Source organism: Malaclemys terrapin, chromosome 14 (assembly GCF_027887155.1).
Source record: "Malaclemys terrapin pileata isolate rMalTer1 chromosome 14, rMalTer1.hap1, whole genome shotgun sequence".
Taxonomy (NCBI): Eukaryota; Metazoa; Chordata; order Testudines; family Emydidae; genus Malaclemys; species Malaclemys terrapin.
The window spans coordinates 4,768,273-4,780,935 of NC_071518.1; the positions used below are offsets into that span (position 1 = coordinate 4,768,273).

At 43.8% G+C, this 12,663-nt stretch overlaps 1 protein-coding gene across 4 annotated transcripts in view; it reads right to left on the reverse strand.

Moving 5' to 3' along the window:
- Positions 1 to 12,663, reverse strand: part of ZC3H18 (zinc finger CCCH-type containing 18) — a 61,677-nt gene that overhangs the window by 43,976 nt on the left and 5,038 nt on the right. For 3 of the 4 annotated variants that reach the window (XM_054049146.1, XM_054049145.1, XM_054049143.1), the window contains exons 2-3: positions 7,591 to 8,195; positions 2,895 to 2,979 (exon numbers count right to left, since the gene is read on the reverse strand). In XM_054049146.1, coding sequence (XP_053905121.1) covers positions 2,895 to 2,979; positions 7,591 to 8,181 — 676 coding nt within the window. In that variant the 5' untranslated portion in view covers positions 8,182 to 8,195. Of the gene's footprint in view, positions 1 to 2,894; positions 2,980 to 7,590; positions 8,199 to 12,663 lie in introns of all 4 variants that reach the window. The other variant, XM_054049144.1, reaches the window with a different exon arrangement.

The following is a 12,663-nucleotide window of genomic DNA, read 5'->3' on the forward strand; positions in this document are numbered from 1 at the left end:
ATCGAACCTTTGTACATGTTGAGATGCCACCGGGTTTTCAAACTTTTGTAAGGGAGGCCATTACTTGAGGAGCCATTCCTAGTCATGTTCTGATTTCTTTGGAACAGGCTCCTTGGTTGGTATGTATGAGTCCAGATAATTTACTCGACCGCCTCTACAACTCGATGTAATCGTACTGTCCGGGTAGTCTGTTTTTGTTAATGATGTCAATGTGCATGCATTTCATTTTCACTTCATTCAGGGATAGTCCATAGTACAACAGACTCCGACATCTGTTGCTTTCCCTTAGTGGCTGTAGCAAAGAGCATTGTGTCATCAGCTATCTCAGACTGGTTAAGAGGTGTCTGCTAATGAAATCCCAGCTCCTTCCACTTTTGTCAAAACCTTCCAGGGCATGTCTTGTAACTAATTCTGCATACATGTTGAAAAGGCTTGGGGACAGAATATGCCCTTGTCTCACGCAGTGGAAAACCAGTCACTATCACCTTCGCACTGTGGTCTGTTATTGACAGTGGAGACTTGCAATGAGTTCATTGAGATGTTTTGGAATCCCCATGTCTGCCAGTATCCTCCAAAGACAGTCATGTCAGAAGGTATCAACGCTTTTGAGTAGTCAATGAAACACATGATCAATAGGTGATTAAACTCCTTGCATTTTTTAATGATATAATGGATAAGAATGTAAGAATGGCCATACTTGGTCAGACCAAAGGTCCATCTAGCCCTGTATCCTGTCTTCTGACAGCGGCCAATGCCTGGTGCCCCAGAGGGAATGAACAGAACAGGTAATCATCAAGTGATCCATCCCATGTCATCCAGTCCCAGCTTCTGGCAAACAGAGGCGAGGGACACCATTCCTGCCATCCTGGCTAATAGCCACTGATGGACCTATCCTCCATGAACTTATCTAGTTCTTTTTGAATCCTGTTATAGTCTTGGCCTTCACAACGTCTTCTGGCAAAGAGTTCCACAAACTGTGCGTTGTATTAAAAAATATTTCCTTTTGTTTTAAACTTGCTGCCTATTAATTTCATCTGGTGACCCCTACTTATTGTGGTATGAGAGGATGTAACACTTCCTTATTTACTTTTTCCACACCAGTCATGATTTTATAGACCTCATATCTCCCCTTAGTGGTCTATTTTCCAAGCTGAAAAGTCCCAGTCTTATTAATCACTCCTCATAAGGAAGCTGCTCCTTTTTGTTGCCCTTTTCTGAACCTTTTCCAATTCTAATATCTTTTTTGAGATGGAGCAACCACATCTGCACTCCGTATTCAAGATGTGGGCATACCATGGATTTATATAGGCAATATGATATTTTCTGTTTTATTATCTATCCCTTTCTTAATGATTCCCAACACTGTTAGCTTTTGTGACTGCCCCTGCACATTGAGTAGATGTTTTCAGAGAACTATTCACAATGACTCCAAGATCTCTTTCTTGAGTGGGAATTTAGACCCCATCTAATTTAGACCCTATCCCTATCATTTTATATGTGATGCTTGTGATCTGATCACATGTGCCTCTTCCCTCTCTGAAACCGGCTTGTTATGGTGGTTTCAGTTTCTATGATTTCACTCAAGTGCGACAATGGGGAGATAATATGATTGTTACTACACTCTGTTATGTCTCCTTTATCTGATACAGGCAGAAGGATTTCATTCGTCCAGTCATCTGGTCAGTTTCTAATCATCCATACATCACTACAAATTTTCGACATTACATCAATATGTGGTCATCAATCGCTTTTAACAATTCTGCTGATACGTTATCTGCCCCCAGTGTTTTACCAGGCTTTTTTTAAATATATATATAATAGCACACACCACTTCCTGTTGCAGGATTAATGGCTCCCGCTCCTCACTCTCCTTTCAGGGCCCTGTATTTTAAGTGGCTCTGATGAGGCATACAGATTGTCACAGTAATCCCTCCATCGGCATTTAGTGTCATCACCTTCAGTGAGGACTCTGCCATTATGATCTGTTATCATGAAGACCATAAAGACCTAAAACTTCATTAATCCAGATTATATTGTATCAGATTTCAATAGGTCTCACATTTTTGATTTTCTATACTGAGGGGAAAAGTTTCTCTTCCTAGACTACGCTAGTAGCCTACTCAGTCTGAATCCAGTGTTCTGTGTTAAAAGGGACACAACCATTCCTCACCTAATCAATCAGCCCTGATGCTACGTCTGCCTTTAACACTGTGCCTCTTGGGAACTCTTTATAAACAGTTTCTAAAAATGTTCTGCATTTCAGAACAGCATATTTACGTGCAACGCATTGCTTGGTAGAAAAGGCAGACGCTATTCACCAAATGCAATACCGAGCAGATCTCTGTTGGAGCTGAGAGGAAAGGAACATGACACACCAAGTTAACATTTACAGGGAAATGCAACATTATTTCTAGCCTTGTCTTCAATAAAAGATATTTCAATAAATGTCTCTCAAAGGAAGAAGTGGAATCCTATTGTTTGGGATTTATAGCAGTAACCTGGATATTGGGCTGCAGGGAATTCTGCCCTGACAGGGCATGAACTAGACAAGAACGAATGAGTATTTTCCATCTCTAATTTGTACAATGTAATATTTTTAAAACATTGGAAGCAATATTTGATTATTAAGAGGACATCTGAAGAGATTTTTATTTCAAGGTGCAGTAAGTCATCCTTTATTTGAGGCATTCTGCACTTAAGACAGAACAATTGTTACATATTTTGCATGTTGGCCCTGTGTAAAATCAGCACTTGGCCACCATGGAAAAGAAAGGTGATCTGAGTGCTGTCTGGGACAGCGTGCCTCATGGGACTGGTAGTCTAACACTTGCACAACTGAACCAGAGAAGCCACAGAGAGCTCGATTCACTCCCTCTGCTGCAGTATATTGTTACCTTTCATGAAGAATCGGCAGGTGGGACGCGGCCTCACTTTCCTATCACTGGGATCTTTAACTTCTCCCTCCTCCAGATCATCATCCTGCAAGGCACAGAAGGACAGATGCTTAAGAGAGTCAAGTCATCATGAAAACCACAGACTCTTTCACAGTAAAATCAAAGCCAGCAACTCCAAAGTTACTGGGAATGTGTGTCCCGGGGCAACTGGGAACATACCAGTGTGATACGCACTGTGGACCTTCCTATGCCTAAGAAAGGATAGGGAGGGTATTAATTCTCGTGTTCCAGGGAAGACTGGAAATCCTGCAAGCATCAAGAGCTTCTTAGAATCTGAAGCCTTGTCTAGGTACTAAGTTGCACCAATTTTCCATGTTTTTAAATTGTTTTAGTTAAACTGAGACAAACCCAAGTGGACACTCTGAAATCAACTGAACTGTATCATACTGATTTATCTTGAGTCCCTCCTTTAGTTTATCAATTTAAAAATGCATGTTTAATTACAATGCTGTGACTCTTGTACACAGACCAGCCCGAAAGAGTGACTGATGAGGAGAGCTGATACAGATGTTGGGAACCTACATATTAAGTTCCAGAGGAAAATTGCTGTGTTATAACACTCATTTGAATATGCCTCTATCGTGTGTAGTGACAGAATCTCATGAACAGCCTTTCAGGGAGGAAGTTAAGTCTGTTGTTTTCATAGTCCCCTGTTGCAGCAGTTGAATCACACTCCCTTCTCCACCATTCCTACCCTTTTATTTTTTAACACCGCTCAGGAGTTCAGCGTTGAGTCATAAAGCAGCGTGGTTTATAATGGAACTCAGCAGAAATTGAGAGCCAGGATGCAGCACATGGAGAACCTTAGGAAGATGGAGTGCATAGAAGCTCTCCAAGTTACCTTCAAGATTAGTCATCCTGGAAGATCAGACATCCAAATAGGATTTATGTCTACTATGCAGCTGGGAGCGTGCTTCCCAGCTTGGGCAGATGGACGTGTGCTAGCTCTCCTCAAGCTTGCATGCTAAAAATAGCAGCACAGCCAGCAGTGGCTCAGGCAGTGGCTCAGGCTAGCCACCTGCCCACTAACACATCTGGACATCCTGGGTACGTTCTCCAGCAACAAGCCGAAGCCGTTGCCCACGTGACCCCTGGTTACACTGCTATTTTGAGCGTGCTAGCTGAAGCAGACCTAGTGTGCGTCTGTTTCCTCATTCTGGGAAGCACAGGCCCAGCTGCAGTGTAGATGCACCCAAAAAGGTGTTGGAACCTTACCTTGCCTCTCCCAACTTCTCTACCTCAAAGAGATGCAAATATTGCCATACTGTGGAACACATCTTAATAGAGAGTGTGTCTTGTGGACACCTTCCCTCTCACTGGCAATCATGACATCCCTGTAGCAACTACAGTGATTACCTCCATGGAAAAGTTATATGGGGAAAGCGTTTTATGTATTTTTAGCAACATAACAGCTGGAAACCAGGAGAAATGTCCACTTGGCTCTGGATAACCCAGCTCTCCAGGGATCCATTGTTTAATATCTCTTCCACTCTATTCCTTTCGAGATTCTCTCAGGCCAGAGCTCCTTTTAAAAAATGCCTGCAAATGGTGTATGTGTTTAAATCTTGTGCTAGCTTTTCTTCCCCATCAAGCTAAAAATGTCTGCAAACAGCATAAACTGCAGACAAATTAACATCCCCCTCCCCCCATAAAAGATGGGTCTTGCATTCAACATAATGTGAATGGAATAGCCAGCTTAACGCAGCTCCTTTCAATAGAACTGTGCGAAATCTTTGCAAACCTAGTGCTTGAACAAAAGAGAGAGTATTTAATTCTGTGTGGTCTAACGAGAATCAGACAGCTGGGATCCCCATGATAAGCTAATATAGGAAAGCCATTCAGAGTGCAAATTCATCTTGCATATTAGTGTGGACAGCGTTCCCAGGAATCCCTAGCAATCGGGAGGAACACTTTAGCATTGTATCAAGATACATGTGAAAAGTTATTCTGAAATGATTTTAGGGATCCAGTAAATTTAATTGCTTGGGTTCTCCCACCACAAGGATTTCAGGTAATATAGAACATAGAAAGTCTAACCTAGGGTGGGCAATAATTTTTGCAGGAGGCCACTCCACGAATGTTGGTAAGTCGTCACGGGCCGTACATTTCTACTATATTAATGGAGGGGGTCTAGGCGGAGCTCTGGGCTGGTGCAGAGTGTTGGGGTGCAGGAGAGAGTGATGGCTGTGGGCGCTGGGAGGGAGTTTGGTTCAGGAGGCGGCTCTGGGCTGGGGCAGGGGATTGGGGTGCAGGAGGGGGCTCTGACCTGGGGCAGGGGATTGGGGTGCAGGAGGAGGTGTGGGGTGCAGGCTCTGGCTGGGAGGCACTTACCACAGGCAGCTCCCAGCCAGCAGGACAGCAGGGCTCAGGCAGGCTGCCTGCATGCCATAGCTCCATTCCGCTCCCGGAAGTGGCTGCGGCTGGCTGCTGCTGGCACATCTCTGCGCGCCCCTTGGGGGGAGGGGGACAGTGGGGGTCTGTGTGCTGCCCGCGGCCGCAAGCGCCACCCCCGTAGTTCCCATTGGCCGGTTTCCGCCAGGGGCGCGCAGAGACATGCTAGCAGCAGCCGTCTGCTTCCAGGAATGGCGTGGGGTCACGGCAGGCAGGCAGCCTGCCTGAGTGCCCCGCTACGCTGAAGGACTTTTAGCGGCCTGGAGATCACGAGGGGGCAGCCAAAGAGCCTGGCGGGCTGGACAGAAATGTTAGAGGGGCCAGATCCGGCCCGCGGGCTGTATTTTGCCCATCCCTGGTTTAACCTGGAGTGAAACTGAGTCACAACATTTGAGTCGTTTGAAAATATATAATGTATTTTATCAGATCACCTTCCACAATGAGCAGAACATTTGAGGAAACATGTGATCCTGACCACTGAGTTAGCCAAAGCACATGATTAACCCGATAAAGAAAATTCAAGATATTTGTCAGAGGATTGCTGATTGGGGTGTGAGCAGTTTTGTTCAGACCTTTGGGCTAAGAATTGAGCCATTCCACTGATCAAAACAAAGACAGGTGGTCAATGCAGGAAAGATCATTTTTGTTACTGTATTCTTCCTACAAGCTTTAGGACACACTTCTACTTGATTAAAAAAGGACTTGAGGTCTTTTTGAAGAAGCCCTAATAAGCTAAATCCTCTGTCATTCACACAAGTTTCCTGAACATTTTATCACAATGGGGTAGTTCAGCCAGACATCAATGCATAATTTGCGTTCTATGCTAACTTCAGCTAATGCTGGTCTACACAGTTTCCACTCCGATATGAACCTCTTTTTCAAAAAATGTCACTGCCAGCTGCAGCCCAACTGAAAAACAAATTGAAACGACAGACTATTATTTTGTATGTCTCCTCCAATTAACTTCCTCTCCTTTAGTCGTCAGCAGAGAACATCCTACTTTTCTACCCTGACCTCCTAGCTCTCAGGTTTGGGCAACCTTCTTTGGCTGAGTACGACTAGAAATGACTCCTTTCCAAACCCATTGCTTCCTTGCTTGCTTATCAAGTGGTGCTGCAGTGACAAACTTTCCCTGCCCAGTTGCACCTCTTGCACGGGGAACAAGAAACAGAGCCAAGAAATTGCACTTGGGTCTGACATAGAGGAATTAATGCTAACCACCCGGCTTTTATATTTTAAATGCTGTCTTACGCTCCCAATAGTCAGAGTGAAGTGTGGTCTACATACAAGACTGGGAGCCCATAGGAAGGGTTCTAGGCCCTGATCTGTGGTATTGAGAAAGTCATTTCACCACCAATTCATTCTCCTCCACCTGTAAAATGGCACTAACATTACACACGGTGACTGAAGAGTGCCGCTATGCAGCACTCTGGGCACAAAGTACGAAGTAAGCGCTATTGACCACAATTCCTAATGGGATCGGTCACTTTGCCTTTGAGTATAAACTCAGATCAGTCACCACAGGAAGTGTGCATCACCAAAGCGGCAGACAACAACTTACTTCTAGTGTCAGCGATTTTTGTTATGTTGTTTGTACAGTGCCTAGCACAATGGAGTCCTGATCCATGACGAGGGTTTTAAGGCACTATTGCCATACAAACAAATACAATCTATTTTAAGCACGTGGGTTTGCCACACAGGCCGGATATCCCATCCGCAGGACCCATTATAGCCTGGTCGGTTAACAATGTACAACTGATGGCATAGCTTGTAAGCGCCTAGTTGGCTAACTAGTGCTAGCATTACCCAAAAGTCCTTTGCGAGCAAAGGTAGAAATCTGAAGCTCTGGAGACCCTGTGCACTGATCAGGATCAAGTTTAACTTGAGACATCTTTACAGCTGTTGTGCACAACAGGCTTTTCCAGAGTACACAGCAACTGAAGTCACAGTTATGTACACAGCAGGCCTCCCTTTTCAGAAACATGCATCTCATTTATATGCTGGGGCATAACCGGAGCTCGTGAGGAATGGGCAGTGATGGACAGTTTGAGAGCCTACAGTCGGTAGAGGCCATAAATTAGGCCAAAAAAAAAGCTACTGTAGATATTCACATCAAATATGACAGATGTTCAGGGCACGACAGCCTAAGAGCCAGCTAATTCTGACTCCAAGGGCAGAACACCACATTTCCCCACCCCACACAGGCACTGCTGAATTCCCTCCCCTAAGGGAAACTCAAACTTACATCAATCTCGCCATCATCAATTTCTCCATCATCTTCCTCTTTCTTCTTCTCTTTGAGGGGATCCTGGCCATCCTTTTCATCGTCGCTTTTACTGTTGGATTTCTTCTCGTCCTCGGGTGCATCGTCTCCCTTCTCCTCCTCCTCGTCATCCTCACCCCCCGCCTTCTCTGCCTCATCCTCTGGAACAGCAGCACTTGGCTCCTCGGGAACCTCCTCATCGTAGTCCAATTCATGCTCATCCAGTTCCCGAGTGACAGAGGATGCTTCGTCTCCAAGATCAATTGTCCGGTCTTCCTCCTCCTCCTTGTGACACGGAGAGCTCTTCAGCTCCCTGCTCTGCTCATTATTGTCAGAGTCCTGAGACTTGGTTTCACTTAAATGGTCCTCCTCATCTGAGTGGTTCTCCTCTTCGCCCTGACTCAGTCCCCTGGCCGCATCCTCCTCTTCCTCTTCCTCCAAAATGTTGCCATGACCCTCTCCATCCAGTTCCCGATCTGAGCCACTCTCTTTCAGGATTTCGTCGTCTGAGAGCTGCTGGTCCTCCTCTTCGGGAGAGCAGGGGTGTTGCTCAGGGCTGTCGGAAACATCCATCAGTACTTGCTAGTCTGCTAAGGGCAAACACAATACGTTTAGTATGTGGAACAAAAACCGTCCTCACTCGTATAAAATACAGGAATCCAGTTTGTCTCTTTCTACTGGAGGTGGTGTTGCCTGAATGCATGGTCAGGGCTTATCTTAATATATTAATAAAGAAGAGACTACAGATGGTCTCAGCTTACTCCGCGGACCGAAAGAAGTTTAAATATCCAAACATCTTAAACTGTTTATTCCAGTACTGTCGAAGACTGATTACTTAAACAGGATGCTACACCTTGTGCATGCACAGATACAACCTCAGACTAGGATTTCACCTGTTTTCCAAGCTACACAGGGTCAGGCCAGATCACTACTTGGATAGGCGACGTCCCAAAAAAATTCCAGATGCTGCAAGAAACGGTGTGGTACTCTTCCCTAGAAGACGATACTTAACTAGAACCTCAGCATGGTGATATGCTGCAGCTTTGGGATGACATGTAATATAGAAGACCTAACCAGACATAGTTAAAGATCCAAAGATAATCACATTCGGTCTACCTAAAGTAATTCCCCTCTCATTTCAACTGGATAAGTTATTTTTCACATCTCCCCCTAAAAGTGGCGGACAGCACTGCTGGTGTAAAATGGCTGCTGCGTTCCACCCCAGAGGTAGCTGTATTTCAGCAAGACGTGGGTGAGCTCTATACATTCAGGGTCTGATTTCAGAAGTGCTTAGTTCCCACAAATCTATCTGAAGTAAACGGGAGCAATGGATGGTGCAGCTACTCCGATAACCTGGAACACAAATTGTAATGAATTTTGGTAAAATCAGCTATATATATATTGGTCAGAGCAAAGACAAAATGAGAACTGTGTGTATGTGTGACTGGTTTAGATTATTAAGAAACGTTTAAAAAAGTTAAATTTAGAATGCAAAACTATGTCTAAGCACCACCCTCTCTATATAGTAACATTGTATCCAAAATATCTTTAAGTAAACATTTCAATATCAAATATATCCATGTGCTGCATCGTGTCTTTTTTTGTATGTTCAATATGAACATTTAAAAAATTAGGTCTCTGCTTATAATAGAAAAGATAAGTACAGTAATGACAAGAGGCAAGGCAGAAGGCATTTCAGAAGTAATACATCAAACGCATTCGTGTTCCACAAAGGAGAAGGCTGACTTTATAGGGGACTGGATGGCCCAGGGAACTGATAAAGAGGTATAGGTCTTCTGACCTCCAGGTAAAGTTGTTACCATTTGATAGCTCTTTGGTACTCTATGCAGTTACCTTAACCCTGAGAACAAAGTACATATCACCAGACACACCACAATAACTGGCACCAGTTGGCAGTCTCAGAAGCAGCCCAGGACTGAATGGGCATGGGTCTAAACTGGGTATAGAGGTTACTCCTCCAGAATGCTGGAGAGGCAAACTAATGGTGTAGCATGGGGAAGTTTGTACTGTAGTTCTCCATCCTGTACCTCTGGCATGATTAAACAGAGGCTTTAAGTTCCCAGCACTGTCAATCTAACGCTTTTCCAAACTACTAAATTCACCATTAATTTTTTATTAAAAACACACACAGATGCACGCGCGCACACACAGTCTGACTTTTCTTTGTGAAAGCGCTCTATAATAACGTAGGTTTGGGAGGGCAGGAGGCAGAGGTTAGAAGTCAAGAGGAGACCTGGTATTAGGCTTGTTAAGGTACCTTTATAGCTGAAAGAAAAATCATGGGATTGCAAATCAGTTTTATTAAATTCCCTCACAGACCGATTCCATCCCCCAAAATATGCATCATGCTTCACTCAACGGATTCATCTCCATTATAGATCACTGAAAGCTTGTTCACTTTGTGGAACAACTGCAGTTGAGAGCTGCATAAAGTGCCAGATTTTCATGGTTTACATTTAAACCCTTCAAATGCAAGATGCTACACGTATAAAATATTATATTAAACCAAGCAGAAGGGAGCTTCTTTAAGGAGACAACCCATGTCTCCTTCAAACAGTTTGTATCCATTAATTCTACTTCTGTGTGAAGAAAAAGAGTTACCACCACCAGTCAGCTGTGCAGTATTTTCTCCTCTCCTGATCCACAGCAAGCTCACTCACTCTTCACTACTGAGTTTCTTTGACCCAGATTGTAGCAAAAGAGACTGCCATTTACCTTAGCGGTAGGCAATTGACGATGACAGGGGCATGCTAGGTCACTAGTGGTCAAGCAGACTGCCATGAAATCTAAACAGATTTTAAGACTGAAAAAACAAGTCTCCGAATTTTCAACACCAAACCCTGGCTGATTATTATGGAACTTGGATCTCAGCACTGAAATGGGACAGGAAGGGTGTTACAGGCAACATGGTTTAGTAGTTAGAGCCCAGGAGAGGAAGCCAGGAACTTAAACTCCAATCCTTGCTACCGATTTGCTATGTTGGTTTGGGCAAGTTGCTTAGCTTGGGTTTCTCAGTTTCCTCATCTGTTAAAAACAGCAACAAAAGAGCCTTAGTTTCCCCCGACTTTTGTTTTTGTGCCTTCTTCCAGGAGCCCCCCCTGCCCGGATCGCTCTCACTCCCAGTCAGCCCAGTTTACCACTGAGATTATGGTAAAGACATTTTAGTAGTAGCTTCTAGTGTTTCTCAGCACACAGAACTTCCTCAAATGACCAACTTTGTGATTTTATTAAGAAATTAAAAACTCAATAAAAACATAGCTAATTGCTTCCTGCTAATTGCAGCGCTGGACAGTTCCGTATGTTATGGGACAGATTTCAAATAAATTGTGCTTTCAAAAACATTTAAAGGTTGCTGCTGAACTCAAATGTCAGTCACAAATTGTTACTTTCTGTAAGAACAGTTCTATGACCATTTTAATTATCTAACTGCCTGAGAAATTACCCTTTCCAGCACATGCATGGCAATTTACTTACAATTGGTTACATCTCACATAAAAGGTCAACATTAACAGGCCTGGAGAAACGTACAAACTGTCAAGCAAAGATGAGATAGGGGAATTTATTTGTTTTCTAACCTGCTGCAAACGAGTTGTTTCAAAAGAGGATGCGGGTTAGGGGATATGAAGGGAGTGGGAGAAAATGTGCTTGTGCTCATTTTATCAATTTAGCTGCTGAGTACAAATGTTCACCTCTGCTGGCTGTTATTAAAACTTCAACAAAATCACAGTCTAGTCCTAGTACCTCTCTCTCCTGTTGAGCTCCACTAAGAAGTGATGGAAGGGACAAATGTATATAAAACCAGTGCTGTCTTTAATAACAACATTCACAAAGGCAAGTGTTCATGTTAGTTCATTACATATTTCCTGCTTCCCAACAGCAGCATTGCAAGTTTCCCCATATCGATCCTCAGCAACAGGCCTCAAACCTCGTCTGCTGGGTCATCTCTAAGGCTACTTTGATGAGGCAGCGCACATGGGAAGCTTGCATTGCCTGCTGTTACGTGGATACACAGAGAGCCCTCAGTTCAGTCAGCTGGTCAGTCTCCATGGCCATCACTCTGCCTCAGTTCACCAGTACAATAGAAAAACTATGCCCAGACGAACGAATGCTGTGATTATCATGCTACAAGCAACTATATGGAAATCAAGAAAACCCACCACAGGAATCACAAGGTGAAACTAGAACCAGGAAAAAAGTGGGGAGATAAAATGGTACAACAATTTTTTATACTAACATGGGGACCGGAGTGGCCATCATTCTCCTTGTAGGCCACTATCTGTTGTTCTTTCAGTGAAAGGAAGGTTAGTGAAAATCCCTGCCTAAACTTTACTCCAAGAAGTTTAGATTGACAGCATTTACCACCCTACCAGAGCAATCAATCCTGCCCTGGCTGACGTGGCGATGCCTAGGCCCTAGATGACACACTTGTCTCCAAGTTCTCAGATTCCCCAAACAGGTCCAGAGGACTGGAGGGAAAGCAAGTGAGGGAGCTGTGCTAACGCCACAACAGTTTTATTTGGAGCAGTATTACAGAAGTCTGATAGGACAGGAAGAGATGCATTGTGACTGGCTGAGAGCCTTGCTTATACCGTGGAGGTGAACTAAACAGATCTGTTCAAAGAAAAGGAAGAACTCTGAACCTCATGCTACAAAATTGGCCCAGTTTATAACGGGTTAAAGGCAAATTTGTGAGAAATACAAATGGATTTGGGGGGGGATTACCAATCCACATATAATGCTACAGGATTTATAACCTAGAGTTATGTGGCAATAAACCAATTAATAAAATACTACCTTCAACTTAACGCACTTCAAAACCACTTCATAATTTATGGGTGGGGCCACCTCTGTTTAAGGTCGCCTGACTTTTTCCATTAGAAAACCCTGTTTTCAGTTGCCTGTAACTTTGCCAAACTTTAACCTGAATCAGTGCCTGAACCAGGCTGGGGTTTTGTTTTTGTTTTTCCCTTGAAAGTTTTATCTAAAACATTTCAGTTGTTTCTGAGAATGGGATTGTAGAAAAATGTTGGTTTC